The 18,402-nt window shown below is 40.0% G+C and overlaps 1 protein-coding gene across 6 annotated transcripts in view; it reads right to left on the bottom strand.

The window, feature by feature from the left end:
- Positions 1-10,060: 10,060 nt before the first annotated feature.
- STON2 (stonin 2) overlaps positions 10,061-18,402 on the bottom strand; it is a 65,943-nt gene continuing 57,601 nt past the window's right edge. For 5 of the 6 annotated variants that reach the window (XM_083863704.1, XM_083863700.1, XM_083863701.1 and 2 more), the window contains 2 exons: positions 13,721-13,923; positions 10,061-12,465 (listed from right to left, as the gene is read on the bottom strand). In XM_083863704.1, coding sequence (XP_083719830.1) covers positions 12,382-12,465; positions 13,721-13,923 — 287 coding nt within the window. In that variant the 3' untranslated portion in view covers positions 10,061-12,381. Of the gene's footprint in view, positions 12,466-13,720; positions 13,924-16,689; positions 17,018-18,402 lie in introns of those variants that run through there. The other variant, XM_083863705.1, reaches the window with a different exon arrangement.

Genomic DNA, 18,402 nt, shown 5'->3' with positions numbered 1-18,402 from the left:
TGCCTTTTTTTTTTTTTTTTTTTTTTTCCTCCTGTGCTGGCTAATTTTTAACCTGAATCAGTTTCCTGATCTGGTTCATAGGGCAGTCCTACAAAAGATGTGTTAATGCAACTGAAAGAGCTGACAGGAGTAGAAATAAGTGACCAGAGGAGGAAATGCTTCAAAACAACATTGTTGCCAAATGCTTTGTCATGTAGAAAAGTCTCTAGGCTTCCTTTTATTGAAGAAGAATTGGCCATTACTAAAATGCACACCCTGCTTGCTGTAATCAAACTCTCATGCTTGTACCAGGAAGATTACTGGTCTTAGAGCGGAGACCACCCGTTCATTTTTCACATGTGTGCATGTTTGACATAATGCTGAAGTCTCCACAAACTGAATGATTCATAATTTGATTACAGAGTACCGATGCTTAAATAGCTGAAAAAAGTCCCTAAAATTCTGAAGGTTAGAGCTTCCCTGAAAGGGTGTGATGTAAAGGAGTACCTCTGAGTTATATATTCTGCATTAGTACCTTTCTGAAGTGTTTTTAAAGTAGTAATATTATTCACTCAGACTGCAATGGTTATGAGTCACAGCTACTCAGCTGTGATAATGTTTCAGCAACAGCCAAAATATTGCTGACTCTGATCCGTGAAACCAAACAACTGAGAAGTCAGAAAAAAAAAAAAAGATCCAGACTTAAAATACCAATTAGTCTCCTCATAGGCAATGTCCTCCTTTACTGATCCAAAGCAGAGCTGTATGTAACATGCTGATAAATGTTTTTACAGATTACTGTCATGTGTTCCAGCCAGCAGCTATGACGTACAAAGGTCCACTGCAGAACTGAATTAACTTTAGCAAAGTTATTCCTGATATATACAAACATCAGAGGATGAAATATCTGTAGAGAAAAATTTGCAGAGTGACCTATATACTGTGCTGTTGGAAGCCTTACATACCTGAGGCTCCATGAGGTGACTGAGATAGAGTACTTCACCTGGGCTACACGAGAATACAGATACACAGTGTGGAACTATGGCATGGTGCTGGTCTGTGTGAGTGATAACTCCAATTCCTTTGGGACTGTGTGTGTTTGTGTAGCCTCAGCTTCCCTGGCACAGCTGGCGAAGTGGGAGACAGCACACAGGCTGCTGTCACCAAGCAGAGATGTGCTGTGATGTATTTCACTCTGTTTTTTCCCTCAGGCACATGTTCATGTCTGCTAAAAATGCTTTTGTGCAAGGCAGGTTTGTTCCACTTCAGATGCTCACTGCCTCCCACTTAATACTTCTGGTCGTTTGTGCTCAGGTGAGTGCCTTTGCAATCCACACCAGCTTCTGAGTTGCTGAGAATTTCATAGATTTAAGGGCAAGGAGTCTACAGCTTTCATGGAAAAGCCATAGGTGTGCCCTACATTTTGCAGCCTGTCCAGAGGTGATCCTATGTCCCTTCTGGGACCCAGCATGAGAGGCATCAGACAGACAAGCAGAATCTTAGAATCCTTCCTTCCTTCCTTCCTTCCTTCCTTCCTTCCTTCCTTCCTTCCTTCCTTCCTTCCTTCCTTCCTTCCTTCCTTCCTTCCTTCCTTCCTTCCTTCCTTCCTTCCTTCCTTCCTTCCTTCCTTCCTTCCTTCCTTCCTTCCTTCCTTCCTTCCTTCCTTCCTTCCTTCCTTCCTTCCTTCCTTCCTTCCTTCCTTCCTTCCTTCCTTCCTTCCTTCCTTCCTTCCTTCTTTCCATTTTTTTTCACAGGATTGGGTGGAATTTGCAGAAAACAACTCCAGGTCAGTTTTGGCTGAATTCAGTCTTCCCACAGGGAGGAACAGTGAACATAAACTCAGCTGGAACCAACCCACAGCTTAGGAGTAGTTAATGTGGAGTTCTTGTTCTGAAGCAAATTATCTATTAGTGCAAAGCTGCACTAGTGTGAGAACTGCTGGGCAGCTGGAGTCCCTGGCTTTAAGAGAAAGAAAAACAGCAGGAATAAGCCAGCCCTGTTCATCCTGTAGTGGAGCTATAGGACCCTAGGCATTTATTGTCATTCCTAACCTGTTTCCAGACTCATTGGACCCATTCCAGAGCTCCTCTCTGCTCCAGTCTTCATGGTAATTGATATGTAACCTGGGAGTCTTTGGCATACCAAGATTTTGACAGCTGCAAACATGTTAAAAAATGGGAAGCTGCACTTATAGACTGGAATTCACATTTTGCTTCAGCTGCTTCCTACTCCCTGCCTTGCTGCTTTGGACAAAAGGGAGTTTTTCCATCTTAAGCATCATCTTCCACCACTGATCTCCCTAGACTTGCAATATGATCTACTGACATCAGCCATGTCTTTTCTCCCACTGAGACTCTGGGCAGATTAGTGGTCAGTGTGGCTGTGTCTCTGTTGACAGAAAATATTTCTAGTGAGGCATCTCATCACATCTGCAATACCTGCACTATTTTATGGTATGAGCAGAACACCTGCTGAGCAGAAAACAGAACTTCCAGTTTATGGAGTTTTTAGACAGATGCATTTTTGCTGGAGAGACTGACCCATGCTCTCACCCATCTGTTCAGATGCAGACACACTGTTAAAATTACAGGGTGAGGAAGCCATGCTGCCTTTATTGGATGTGGTCTGTAGGCACAAGGGATGATTTTTCCCAAGAAGTTCTGGGTGTCACTGCAGCCAGTGCCTGGTAGTCTGTACTTTGAGCTCAGCTGGGCTCAGCTCCCATGAATGTTTTCACTGGCCAGCTGTCAAGGAGGTGCTGATGGGTATCATCGGACATGAGGAGAATGAGAGTACCAAAGACAAAGTGATAAGGTCTCTATCCACATCATCTGAACAGTTACATAAATATATGAGTGGTCAAAGCAAGTCTCTTACCCTGCTGCCAAAGCCAGATGAAGTTGGGGATGAAGCTGGAGGATGCAACCAAGTGCTGTAGAACTAGAAAGATGCTTTGTTTTAGACCTGACAAAGCAAGATGACCAGCAGTAGTGTTTGAACTGTGCAGCTAATTCTCTTTCTATTACTGTAGACTTCTGCTGCAAATGTTCATGTCCCTCCTGTCCACTGTCTTGCTAGGGCTCTCAAGATAAAATTCACATCTCTTCCTGAATGGTGCGTCAGGCTATAAAGTGCTATACTGATATCAGAGTAAATTGCAAAAGAATGAAGGGCACAGAGCAGACACACTCAAGGTCAGTCACCCTGCACATGCTGTAAGTCTGCTAAGGACTTTGAAGGGAGATGTTCTGGGTTGGAGAAGCAATGGAGGGACATTAGACCTGCATTCAGCTGGGGCTCTACCATTCTAAAGCAGCCATTTAATTCCATCTTGGTTTTCCTATCATCTTAGAGGTACAGTCCTTTATTGCACTTTTCAGATAGCCTGATTTCTTAATGTTTGAAAAGGACTATGTAATATTTAAATGGAAGGTGATAGGAAAGAACAAAGTGATATCCTAAAATATATAGAACATGGGTTTTTGCCATGCCATGACTTGAAAATATCATGTTGCCTACCATGCTCCCCTATCTTAGTAGCTCCTAGGTGGAACTCCTACATGTGGCTGACTTGAATCCAAACATTCAGACCCAATTAAAAAACATAATCAGCCTGAATTGCCACTGATTTTTTCAAAAATGTTCAGTTGTTTCCACATGAATGTGAAAATGAATCTCTTATGAAGACTATTATTATTATTAATAATAATAATTTTTTTTTTCTGTATAGGAGAATCCAGACATAATGGGGCTTGTTTTTAACTAAACTTGAGGAGACTTATATCAGGAAGGCAACTATAAGGAACTCCGATCATGGCTGCACTGTGAATGTTTCTTTTCCAAGCTGAAAGTGAAAGAGGTAGCCACAAGAGGGAGGCAGAACTCCTATGGCAGTATATTAACCCCAGCAAAAAACAAATCAGAGAAATACACTTTCACATTTTCCTTCTTTGAGATAAAACTGTCCAGTAGCCCTTGCACTGAGAACAATGATTGTTGGCTGTAACTCCTATGAATGTAGACTCCATGCACGGTAAATACTAAATGGTTAATGTAAGCTGAAAATTAGTAACTAATACATAATTTTCTTAAACGTAATATTTAGGTAAGAAATTACTTCAGGAGAGATTGGAACCGATTGTCATGTCCTTTTTTGTAGATGGGAAAGAAAACGATCCCCATTATTTAAAGGCATACAGTTGTATTTGTGCCAGGCTCTAATACAGAAAGATTTTTTTTTTCTGCAAGAATACTTTTTGTAACAATTTGCTTCTTAGAAAATACATTGTAAGGATGTATTTAAACAGTTCTATTTCCATAGCAGCTCAGCAAACGCATACGGAACTAACCTCAAATGGTGCTATTTTTTATCCTATTAAGTACTTTCACTGGGCAACAGGCCTTCTAGGTTCACTGAGCTCAAAAGAGAAAGCAATTTGGATGGAGGGGAACGGTAGGTCTGATGTCTAATTCCTGCTCCAAGGACTATTTCCTTAAGTCCTTGGAGCATATTCAACAGAATTTCAGAAACTACAGTCAAAGGCTGACAAACCTGGTCAGCACTCTAAACCCTCAAAGCCTTCAATCCTTCTTTTCAGTCTTTAATTACCTCCACCTCTGTACTGACCCTCTAGGTAGCCCCAAATGAGGAGAAAGGGATCCCAAACCTCTTCACTTCCCAGCAGTGCAGTGTTCTGACAAGTGCACAGCTTTACAGTACACAATGCTCATTGTGAGCACAGCAGCAGGTTGGAATCTGCAGGAGAGGCAGAGTAGGGGAATACCTGGCTTGAAAACCCAAGATGGACTTGGCTGTATAGAACTGTGGTAGTTTGGGTCACATACAGGAACACTTGGTGGTTGCAGACATCTTTCATGCAAATTTATGAGAGCTTCTGGGAATTTTGTACTTCCAGAATGAGGCAGCAGCTGCATGGGGGTTGACCAGACAGGATGAGTGGGCTTGGCTGCCTGGACTTGGGCTGAGCCACAGTGGCTTACCTTGGCGTGGTGGGAAGTAGCTGTCTCTTTTAAGAGTGTCCAGAAAATAAAAAGGTCAAAACTTGTTATCAAATTGTTCTTTCCATCAATGCATATTTGTATATATCCTTGCATGCCTCCACAACACACACAAATGCTTTTGTTTTTTACAGACAATAGTTAAACCTTATCCTATTACAGCATTTTTTGTTGGAGGCATTTGAAGTACTTTATGGATATAAATTTAAACTGAGTATGTGCATGACTGTGCAGACAGGGAAAGACTACTTAGGTGAAAAGGCTAGTCAGTACCACTGAAAAATTGTTTCTTGTCCTTTTCTCAGCTAAACGTGGAATCAGCTGAGGTAGTTAAATCTTACACCCAATTTTGAGGTGTTTACAACTGGTTTACAATGCACCAGATTCTGCATGGAGTTCAATCTTGAAAACCAGTGAGACTTGTGATTCATTGAGGCTGCTTGTTGCAGCAGGTCAGTAGTCCAGGCAAGAACCTGGCAGTGACCACTAGAGAGCAACAGTCCCTTTACTTTTGAGAACCCACGGAGTGTGAGCACACAGCTAAGTGCCTTGTTCCAATCTGTGATTCATTTCTCTAGATAGGACCCATACCACACACTCCAACTTACCAAGCAGAAATGTCAGAATTTCACAATTTCATCATTGCTGTATCTGCTGGCCCTGAACAATCTGAGAGCTGATTTTGACAATGTGGTTCAGATCCAAATCTAATTCTATTTGTTCAAAAGCTTTCCAGTCTTTCATAATATTCATATTAATTTTTACAGTATTTGTTCCTTTGTTCCCAAGATCAGTATTTGTAGACTGGGACTCCCCAAGTCACTTTTTTTTTTTTTTTTTTGCATAGTTCCTGACTTTACACAGGGCTTCATGAAGTATTAGCACACATTTTCTCTGCTGAGATTGTAACTTCAGCATATCCCATTTTGCCACCAGCACTCCCGTGGGTGTTCCCCTTGCACTGTCACTTCCTGACAGCCACGGCAAAGGGTACCTGTAACAAATAATACCTGCAAAAATAATCAAACCAACCTGCTGACTGCTGCAATGAGAAACAAGGTTTGGATAAAAGGGAGATGGCCACAGGGGATGCCATAGCAGTTGAACTCTTAATCTCAGTTTCAAACTGTCTGCAGTTTTGCTTTCGTTTTGGTTAACCTGAAGTCAGAACTCTGCTACTCTGCCTGCAATGACCCAAGGTTTTCCCACTTCATTCCCTTTCAATCTGAGTAGTCTGTATTAGTAAAATTGCTGAACTGACCATGCCCTGACAAATTTGTTTGCTTCCACAAAGGAGTTTAGCTCTCCTTTTCAGTCCTGCATCAGGAAAACCTTTACAAAAGAGGTTCCCAATTTAAGAAGTTACTTTCAGCTGTATTCAGCCTGTATTCAGCCTTTTCCTTCAGAAGCTCTTTAGGCTGAGCTGACTGCTCCCCGTTTATCTAGAGCCCCTGGAGCAGTAACAACTGGGAGGCTGCAGAAGGCCCTCAACCAGCAAAGGACCAGTCTGCCTGGATCTCCTGAGCCCCAGCAGGTGTCTGCCACTTGTTGAAGTACCCCAGTGCTACTGAAGGCAGTACTACAGTCACCCTTGTCCATTAGGCTTTGCTGTCCCATTATTCAGAGTTGAAGATTCAGAATTTCATAGCTAGTGTATAAAATACTATTCCAATTACTTTTTTTATATACAGCAATTGCTGTTAGGCTTCTGATACTGTGAGCAAAAGGACAAGAGTTTTTTCTGGGACTGGTGCACTTCATGTTTCAGACACATCTGCTGTGACCCACACCTGCACCTAAGCTAAAAAAGTGAGCAGCTCTCCCATCTTTTGCTTCATCTCCAGCTGACTTTCAGCACTTTTTGTCTTAAAAATTTACAATGTATCTGCACTAGTCAGGGTGGGCAATCATGGCAACTAAGTACTGAAAGAAAACTGTGGTTTTTTTCCTCTCCAAATTGTGCTCTCTCATTCTAGTGATGTCTTTTGCTTGGGTACATGTTGCACTGGCACTCTCACCTCCCTATCTCTTATAGGGTGTTATTTTGGCTTATCTCATAGGAATACACTATTGCCAAGGATCTTTGAGATCCTTGGTTTTATTTTTTTTCTCTTTCTTTTTAAAAACATTATGCGTATTAGCAAGCTATCAGGGTTAATAAAATCCTACTCTCCCAATTTTATTCAAATAAAAATTTTAATTCATTTCCAAAAGTCACTGAGTATCTGAATTGTAGTAAAAAACCTGTTAGTACTAGCAGCCCTTGAATTTAAACTTTCCTTGTTTCTTCTGGCTGACTGATTTACTCTTAAATAACAAAAATGAGGCATCATAACTTGTGTACCTTCATTTTCTGATACTGTAAAATGGTTGACTTACTGTCAGTTGTACTGAGCCCAGAGCAATACTCTGAACAGCCCTTATGATGAGTATCTGATTTTATTTGGCCAAGAGAAGTGCTCAGCTCTTCAGTACAAGGAATACTTTTGAGAAGAGCAACAGACTGAAGTGGGTCTCAGTGACTGAGAAATGTGGAAAGATGGATGAAATGACACGTCTTACTGAACTTTAAAAGAACACAGAGAATCATAGCAGAGGACTCTACATACTTTAGACCTTATACTTGCTTTGCAAACAAACATTCCGATCACAGGAAGATACCACCCTTTCATGTACTCCTGGTTTTAGTGGTCAAAGAAGAGACCACTGAGCAGAGGCTTCAATCCTCAGTTACTTTTTTTCAGGATGGATTTGTTCAAATGCTGGACTGTCTTCCATATGATGTTAGTACTACTCCAAACTGTTACGTGGCTCAAGCTATAGGCCTGCTCCATTTCCTTTGCAGTCTACTGTTCAATCTGTATGATCAAATAAAATAATCTCTTTTCTGTATGTAGTCCCATTACTTGTAATTGATGTTGTCCTTTATTCCATTTAAAATATTCCCTTTCCTCTTCTGAATTCAAGACCTCTGATTTATCAGAATATACAGCACATACAACTTCAATTTCACAGTGAAAATGTAGATATGCTGTTTCATCTTAACATTTATTTAAGTTTTCACATAGTTTAAAGAAAACATGACATCCCATTTCAACTGATGCAAAGAAAAAACCCACTTCTATGAAGTTAGCCAGTGTATAGACTTATTTTACAAAATAAGAAGGTAGGAGCATGTTACAAAATAATAATTAAACCAATCAATGTCAATAGTGCAAAGTATGAACTGCAAGTATGAAACAGAGAGAGAGGGAGGGAGGGCAGGACGGATGGGAGGATGAATGGCTGAATGTGTGAGGGGTGGCTGGCTGGACAAAACAGGAACATCAGGAATGGCAGTGCATGTTGTAACACAAAATTTTGTATTTGGACAATGCATGATGTAGACTTAACTTTAGTGGGAGAAGAAGGTAAGTACTTCATCCATAAGTGATCTCTGTTCTTGTGCTGGTCAGTTCTAGAGATTAATACAGCTATGCACATGAACTGCTAAGAGTCACTGAAAGAAATTTTTCACCATCTGGAACACAGGTGACCTATCAAGGACTTGATTAGTGCACTGAAGGGCCTAGGAAATTACTGAGGATTTTAAGCAAGCAAAAGAGCAAGCACCTCTAGGCTGAACTTTATATACCTTTTCCACTTGCTTTCATGCTCTTTTGCATGCAATTGCTCTCTGTCCCAGGAGGTGACTGTTCAAGAGGGAGTTTTAGCAGCTACTAAATAATGTAGACAGGCACTGGACATCCTATCAAGTAACTGTCAGCCAGCAACTCACCAGAGAAGGAAAATAATTTCTGCAGTGTTTGTAATGATACTGCTATGTCTGACTCCTTCATAGGATGACTAAATTTAAATCTAAATAAAAGAAAGAACAAAAATAACATGTCAGTTTTAGTATTTCTCAGCTGAATTCACCCATTTTCCTTTTCTAGCAGTGTCCATAGTTAATAAATGTAAGAGACATTAACTAAAATAAGCTCAGCTGCCTGGAGATATTGTTCATCTTTATCCCTTGTGATGAAAGACACTTTATGTTTCTAGGCAAAATTCCATACAATACCTCAAGTCTTACCACAGTGCAAATATTAAAACCATAATGAGAAAGGGGACTGAAAGTGAGAATCACTTCAGGGAGTAAATGTCTGCTTACCTTGAAGGCACATTTCCTGCATGGAGTGTTTGAGTACTACAAAGCTTTTAAATAAACCAAAGGACAGTGATGCATCTTCCCCATAAGAAGTAATAATCTGAAACTAGTTAGAGAGATTTTTCCACATGATAAAAAAACCCCAACAACCCATCCCTGCTACAGGCCCTGCTTGTATCTAAATAATTTCTGCTGCTTTCAAACTCACAAACTTCTCAGATCTTTTCCCTTCACTCCAATCCACAGGCTGTTTAAATTACTTCTATACTCACATGGGTGAAGAGTATATGTACATAAAGTACGTATTTGACAGTGTGTAACACTGAAAAATTGGAACTACTTAATCAATAAAAAACAGCGGAGACCTCAGTAAGGACACTTAGGATTCCAGTGTTCAAATTCTCAATGTTTGTAATGGTGCTGGACTGAAAAAAGAATTGAGACACCTGGTGACACCAACAATAGAGTTTCTGAAGATTTTGGTTATTAGCACTCTTCTGAAAAATCAAACTATTTACTCCAGTCTCAGGAAATAAGATCTTTTGAAACTCTGGCTGAGGTATTCATCCTAAACTCTTGAAAATTCAGTGGCAAGTACATCTAAAAACACTGTCTGGAGCTGAGAATGGATTAAAATAGCTTTCATATAAACCAGAACACTTTTCCAGTTTTGCCTGCATAAATTCATGATGACTGAAAGAAATACTTCTGTGTACACTAGAAAGATGACAGTCAGGTTTTGTCATTCACTGATTCTGAATTAAAAACAAACAAACAAACAGTGATGAAATGTAAAGAAATTAAATAAATCCATAAAGCTCCAGTATGTTTATCTTTCAGCTACTGGAACGTAGACTGTTCTGTGGCACAAGTATAATAGACGCTGAATAGCTTTGCAATTCGTCAGCAATGGAAAATTATATTCCTTTTATTTTCTCCCCTCTTAAGGTGTACAACATAACTTTGCTAACTTGTATTACATATTTTTGTTTCCATGAGCTGAGGGGCAATAGGCAAAAAAAAAAACCAGACACTGAGCCTGCAGGTCAGAATAGAAAATCTCAATTTCTTTTACAAAACATTCTCACATTTCCTCAGTAATATCTCAGCACTGCTTCCGCTTGGTTGTTTTTTGATTTCTGGATGGTGGGATTTCAGAATCTGTACATTAGGAGCTGCAGTGAAAAGCAGGAAGACCACCGAGAAATTCTTTGCTTGGCTTTGAACAGGAGTGAATTTTGTAGAGGAATTGCCATGCAATTCATCACAGCCAGCCTGTGCCAGAGCTGAGAATTAGTCACAAATTCAGCCATGTGCTCTCAGATATTTCACAACCTATACAAGTTACCATTAATAATATCAGAAATTTTAATCCATTGATCTCAAAATTCTTTATAAAACTTAATAGCATTCTTCCATTTACAGAGAGATGTTGCAAATGCTTAGTATTAAGTGGTGTGCTCCAAGGAGCATCCTGGGCTCAGAAAGGCAACCTGCAATGGAGTATTACAAGCTTGTTACTAAGTTCTAGAAGGACTGACACTTAACATATTTGAAAGTGGTGTACCTGTGTAAGTATGTGTCACTAGGGTGATGCAAGCTTGAAATGTAGGTGCATATAAAAAAGGCATTTGTAAGTTCCCTACAATTTATTTTAAATTCTACCACTACCAGTTAAAGACTCAATGAAATTAATTTCATTATTTATTTGGGATTTTAACATTGTAGTAATTTTTATAGGAGTCACAGTGAAAGTGGTAAATCAAGAATGTATTGATTTTTTTATATTAAATGTAAAATGAAATAAATTTATAAAAAACCTTTCATTTTAATTCATTATGAATTTAAATTACATTGCCAAAGTTTTCCAAATGTGTATTTTATAGTCAGTAGTAACCTTTCAAAAGATAAATGATTTAATAAATTACTTACTTTACATTTAACATTAGGAGACAAAATATTACACAAGCTATAGAAACAACTAAAAAAAGGTACTTTTAACACTGTTTTTTCTGAAAATATGTGTAAATGAGTGATTTATGTCTTCTGAATTTTTATTTATAAGGAGGTTTTAAGACTTGCTATTACTTCCAGTTAAATGGGGGTAAAAAAATCTCCATGATGGAAGCTTGTTAATTTTTGGAAAGAGATTTTGGGGCCCAGTTAATGGGAGTATTATAAAGATACAAGTTACTTATAAAGTAGGTTCAAGATAGAAGATGAAAATAATATTGTGGCTGGACAGACTTCCAAGGATTTTCAGGAAAACGAAGAACATTGTCTGAGAAAGTAATTGTGTTTTGACATTTTCAATAACCACCCATTTTACGCATTCAAAAAAGCATACAAAAAAAACCCCAAACCCAAAACTAAACCCCCTTGTTTTTCCCTTAAATACCTTTCTAGGCAGGAATGATCTAATCTCAGCAAAGTCTCTCTGGTGTCTCCACTACTGTAACACACATTCCCTATTGCTAGCAGCCACGACCTTGTTCAGTCAAGATACCAGAATGGCTCAGACTACAAAGTAAAAATTTTAAGAAATTGCAGAGGCTTTCTTGTAACCTGTGCAAACCCTGTGAAAACGTGCACAGTTACATGATGTCATTTGAGGGATGAGACAGGAAGGGCTGAACAGAGGAACAGCTCTGTGATCAGCTGTCCTGTCTGTAGTTCACCTGCTTAAACTCACAGACCATTCTCTTTCAGATGCAGAGTGTGCTGATTCTCCAGAATGATGCTCAGGGTTTTCACTCTGTGAACCATTTCAGAAAAGAGATTTTATATAATTTTTCACTTGATCCTCCTTGAATTTTATTTGGCAGTTCAGAAGGAAGCAATTCAGTCAATTCAGGCATTGAAACAAAATGCTTATTGTGAGAGGGCAAGATTGTGAGATAAAGGCTGTTTTCTGGTGTGGCTCCGATGGTTGCCAGACCATACTTGAGTGCAGAACCTAAATGGTGAAAAGGCAGAAAAGGCAGGCTTGACTGTACAATTGTACTTACACCATTCCAGCAAAAGCCTGTGCATCCCCTCCAAACAAACTACTGACCACATTCTTCTCAAAGTATGGATCATCACAAAGAAAAAAAATTATACTCTTCAGAGCATTATTTTAAAAGCAGTAGTCCCTAGTTTTTTTAAAAGAAAAATACCCAACCCTTGCAAGCCCTTTCTTCCAGGTCTGTTAATTTGACCACCCCTCCTGGGACTTGCAGACTGATCTTCCTTTACTGTGTAGCACATTCATTGACATTTGCAGTACTTTCTCCCTTCAGATCCTCATTCAAGCTTTTTTTCTGTTCTATTTCGACCTGGTAGAAGAAAAAGAGGAAGAAAATTTGTAATGAGAAAGAAAAACAAAAGATTCACAAATCTTCCTCAGTGGTGGTTCTTGTGCTCAGGTGAAGAAACTCTTGGTGAACTGAGAGGTTTGTGAGGAAAAATAGACTGAGGATCAGGGAAAATGGGATTTTATTTACTGTTATTAAGGATTTTCAGTCTAATCAAAGCAGTTCTACAATTCAGCAATGTCATGAAATAACTTCCAGAAGAGAAAATGTCATGTAGAGAACTCACATGATTTTATATTCATTACCATTCCCAGGTGTACTCTGAATACAAACCCAGAACCAAATGTGCAGACAATAGGTGGCCTCCTACATGACAGTAGAAAACCAGCCTTAATTATAAATTCTGCAAACGCTAATATATGAAGCAAAGAGATTTTTTAAATGATCTTGAGTTTGAAGGGACCTATAAGGTCAAATCCAACTCCCTGCTTATTGAAGCAGTGCCTAACACTACCCCAAATATCAGCACACTCCCTGCTGTCCTCAGGCTCAGAGGTGCTTTGGCCTACAGATACCAATTTGTATTGGCACAAGGCCAAGGGGAAATCCATGTTTGGGTTTTGTATTTCCACATCTCTGAAAACGCAGGAATAATCCCATGTTTTAATTCCTAAAGGGGATACTTAGGAAGATCAAATACCAACTCAAGGGAATTTAAGAAACTACTAAAAATATAATTACAATTACCAGTAAAAATATTTGCCATGAGAATCTTTTCAGAACCTCTTACCATTGCTCTCAAAGAAGGCAATTTCTTTGCAGCTAACATGCAAATTTACTGAGATATTTTGACAGGTATATACATAGTGCACTTTCCTATCTGCTCTCTCCTTCAGCAGCCAGGAGGAAGAAATATTTAAGTGGAGAAACAATGTGATTCTTTTGTCTGCAGTAGGACTCTCACGGTAGCACTCCCACTATGAAGAGCAGCAAAACTCCCCGTTCAAACTCTACATATCAGCTAATCCCCAGGAACTGGCTTTGTGCACGCTCTTCCACAGGCAACTGCAAGCAAATTTATTCCATCTTTGCTGAGGGATAATCCACTGCTTATTTGCCATGAATCAATAGCTGCACATGGGTACCTACTGCATGCAGACTGGCATGTGCCAAACTCCCACCTCTTTTGTCCATGGTATTTTATTTGTCTGCCCATAATTTTCAAGACAATGAAGCATGCAAAGTGACCACGGTGATCAGCACGGCTCAGTTTTACCTTGTAACTGTAGTGTGCTGAATAGTTGACCCACTTCCTCACATCGGTCTTGTCCTCGACAGAGATGGACCGAACAGTGGCTTTGGATGCAGAAGTGGTGGGCATGTCAAATTCCACATCCACATAGCGGACAAAACTGGAAGGCACTTCCCGATCAGAGCCAAGCTCTAGGTGACAGAAAAAGCAGTGAGGATGGCCAGAAGCTGAAAAAGAGAGTAAACAGTCATGAGAGTTGTGTCAGATGAATAAAAACACAACACCTAGGAGAAAGCAGCATCACAAAGCTGCAGGAAACTGGGACTATCCCTAGGTGAACTAGTTCATGGCAAGTGTCTTACCTGCTTCAATGCGGTTGAAGTTACCGAAGGAATTAAACAACATGCAAAGAGGATTGCTAATTATTCTAGTTTGCTTTTAGTGGGTGAAAATATAGAAGTAAATCCAGCACAGTAGGGTAAAGGTATTTATTTGTCTTCTTTTGATTCCCCTAGGGCTTGTCACATTCTAAGTACATCATGGCACATCCTTCTAAAATGTTATGAACTGATAGTAAGGAAAGGAGGAATTTGGAAATATTTGATGTTTATTTGAAATCGTTATCCCCCTTTTTAGCAGAAGAAAATGTACTGGACAAGGTTTAATAACTTTCCTGTGTTCAAAAAGCAAATTTGTGCAAAGCTTTGGAATAACCATTTATTCTTCACTTGAACCCATGACAAGGTGGCTAGCCATTAAGGATGGCAAGGAGAGGAGGTAAAGTTTAGCTCTGTCATATGTAAATGACCCTTATTATTTTTTCCTCTTTGTTTTGCTGGACAGCAATGATGTGTAAAAATTAAAGTAGGCACTTCTAGTCAAAGTAATTTGGCTTCTTCTCTGTCTGCTGCCAACTTCTTAAACTCTTGAGCAAGTAATTTAATGTCTCTGCCTCAGTTTCTCTATTTGCAAAATGAGGATGAAAGCCTTCACAGCTACACAGGGCTTTCTGATTGAAAGGATCCTACTATCAATATATTTGTAAATGAATGTCAAAGTAAATGAATGGAATCCTTGCCTGCCTTTATTATAGGCTTTAGGATGCCTGAATACTTGTTCACTAGGAAAGTTCTTCTCCATACAAGTCAGCAAGATATACAGCACAGAGACAATGAAGGAGGAATGCAGGCAATGAATGAAAATTATGAAATTATGGAAGTTATTAATTTAAACCAGCTCAGTGTGGTAGATAACAAGGTGAACAGATTAAGAAAGCAACTCCTCCACTGAAGCTATTGCAAAATTACCTAGTCCATTGATGTTCATTGCTGTCCTGCGCACGAAGCTCATGAGGCAGCATCTCTAGACTGCTCAACAGGCTCATTCAGAGCTTTTTCTCCAATGGACAGGTATCCTTCTTAGTAAAATCAGCAGGAATCAACACACTGCTTTTGTTTTGCACCTCTTGTTTCCTTGACCTATTACCTGTTTGTTCTGACAATCAAGGATCTGATGGTGTAACTATCATTGGAGAGAATCTGTTCCAAATGACTCGTGACACTCCAAATGTCCCAACATGTTTGGATTAGAAGATATAATTTACTTCAGAAAGTATTCCAGGCAGCATGCCTGGGATCCACAGCCAAACTAGAGAAAAGTTCCAATCCAGATCCAAGGCTCTGCATAGATGGTACATCCCTGCTTCACAGAAAGAGCCTTTTCCCACGATCAAAGACCATTTGGATGTTTCCCTAGTATTCTACTGGTGGATTAAAAAAAGAAAAGAACATGTGAAGCCCAGCCAGCAGCAACAGGAGCGGTAAACAGCTTGCAAATAGGTGTTCTTCATCAACTCTTTTGTTCATACAAATTTTAAATATAAGACAGGCAATAAAGTTTACTAAGTTGTAAAAATGGACAAATATTTGCTATTTGGATTTCAGCCATGTGCTCAGTAGAATCCAGTCCATATTTTTTCCTTAGGTCAAATCATAGAGTATGCACTGTCCTTCATCTGTCACATGTTTTTCAATGTTCGGTCATAAGCAGATAATTTGGCTACAAAATAATACAGACTGTGCTGATAACACTGTCTCCTAGACTTAGAGTGCAGAGGCCCCATCCCATTAGAAAGCACAGAAAGAAAAAAAAATTAGGTAAGAGTGAAAAGCTGCTGAAATAATTTTTAACAATCTGGGTTCTTAGGATGTTACAACCTGCATACAAGGAGTGAGCTTCAGTAGGGACACACTCTTCTGTGGATGGCAGGGCTGGGGGTTGTGCCCTTCACCTCTACACAGAGACTGCACCAGTCCACGTTCAGGGAATGGAGTGAAGCACAGGAGGTCCAGCTGGCTATCTGGAAACCTCTGTGTTTGCAAGAGACTGTGTGTCAGAGCACACACTGTAGATGAACACAAAGTCCCAAAATGTGTACCTACATATGTACTCCTGTGAGCATGTCTGGCAGACAGCTCATGTGCTGGAGCACCCACGCAATGCATATGCCCCAGGTGGTGTGGACCTGCTGTGTGGCCTCTGGAGGCAGGTGAGGCTGCAGGCTGTGGCCACCTGCAGCTCTTCCCTCAGCTCCAATGTGATGCCATTACTTTTCTCCTGCTCTGGAGTCTCAGGCATCAAAGGAGTTCATTAGCAGGCCAGATAATTACAGAAGACCCAGAGTGCTCTTAGAGGTGAGTTACAGGTATCACAGTAAGAGAGCATAAAGTGTGAGTCAGTGGAGTAGTTTTATGTTTAGTGCTTGAGAACTGCATCATTTATAACGACTTTGCAAATACATGAAGTTGGGTAATTATATGACTTGTGGACAGGGCTGGATACAGCCAAACATGCACAAGGCTGGCAGTTAGATCCCACATGAGTATCATCCGCAGACAAGTATATGTTGTCCATTAGGCAAACCTAAGGAGGAGTGAGAATGAATGCTTCTGAGTACCACTTATATACCTCTTGGTTTGCCATATAATTTGAGAAAGGAGAACCATGGGATGAAGTACCACCAATAAACAGAAATAGTCCCTGAAGGGCAAGGTCAGATTTGAACTACATTTGGCCTGCCCTGTCATCACTTTGGGATTCCCTCCCTCTCACATACCTCGTGTCTTGGCCAAGACAGTGCTTCCAAGGCTCTTCCTTTCCCTGAAATTACATCTGATCTGACCGGAGGGGTGAGGACACTCTTCCTCTCAGGATGTAAACAAATACCAACTGCCCTGTGTTTTGCATGATGACACTGATGGATAGATGCTCTGTGGCAGGGGTCCAACAGCAGCAACAAATCTGTAATGTATTTCCTTCCCCCTGTCACAGTGTATATACAATAAAGAGTCACAATGGGAAAGAAGGAAACAAGAGGCACAGATCAATATCTCCCTCAGAGTAGCAACGGGTAATGCAGCATCACCTTGCAGGAGGCAGTAGAGACAGGAGCTTTGCCTCTTCTCCTGGTTTGCTACTGGAATGGTTTGTGATTGTGTTAAAGTCTGAGGGCTTTCATTTCCTCAGCTATGATGCCTATATGGTACACTGAGGTCTTTGGGGAGAAGATGCCACAGAAGGCAAATTTCTCAGCATCTCATTCCCAGAGCTCATGTAGATGGCATATTGAGATTTTCCTCACATGCATGTTATTGCTCATAAGCAGCCTGGGGTGAACTTTTCATTGCTACATTTCTCTCAAGTTTCCAAGCTCTGTCTTCTTACAGCTCAGTCTACGGGAAACCCAGAGCCTTCCTTTCTGTCAGTGATATCCCTCCAAATCTGTAACCAGTGGTGTAAACTAGTGTCCTTGGGCTGAAACATGACTCAAAAGGTTAGGACACTTGGATCACTCTTTTGCTGAGACTATAACTCAGTCTCAGGAAAAACATATAGAGAGTGCCAAATCTGGTACCCAATGATCTTTCCTTCAGGGAACACTGAATATAGAAACCCTCCCAGTCAGTCAGATGCATTACTACAGCTTTAATACTGAAAAGTCCATCTCATCTGCAAAAAGGTATTCTAGATCAAAGAGGTCAAGAAGTAGAATTCACTACAAATAAAAGTAAACTTGAGTTGTCCAGCTTTATTGTGCACCATGGATGACAGGCAGCAAATAAAATGCCTGGCAGAAATGGCCAAAGGGAACAATAGCTTGCCTATATTATTTTAATGTTTACTTACGACTATGTTACTAGAAATACAAAGACTTGGGATAAAAATACAAAGTGGGCTTCATGTTGGTATTCTTTCTTCAGGTTTAAGCTGTAATTCCCTGTCTGCACTGATTACAGAAACATAGCCACGAAATGGCATTTGGAAATGTCTATTTTTTTTTTTTAATGGTTGAGCAATGTCTTCTGTTTTCTTACAGTTGCCATTTCAGATAATTCTGAGGCATTAATTGTGGCATAAGCATTAAAATATATAGCACTGGACCAGTATGCTTGGCAATGCATGGAAAAGATATCACATGTGCTGGAGCTACAGCAATTTATCTGATCCTGTCATTTAGTCCCATAGCACAGAATCTTGCTTTTGCAAGTTAAGTGAAAAAGCCCTGCTTCCAATAACAGTCCTGAGCAAACAGATGTTTGATGCCTAGGTTCATAACCAGAGAATCACAGAAACATTTATTGGAAAATATCTTTAAGATCATCAAGTCCAACCACTAACCTAGCATGAATCTATTCTACCACTAAACC

Source organism: Zosterops lateralis, assembly GCF_965231275.1.
Source record: "Zosterops lateralis genome assembly, chromosome: 6".
Lineage (NCBI taxonomy): Eukaryota > Metazoa > Chordata > Aves > Passeriformes > Zosteropidae > Zosterops > Zosterops lateralis.
The sequence above is the reverse complement of the archived record's forward strand: the minus strand, read 5'-3'. Positions and strand labels throughout refer to the sequence as shown.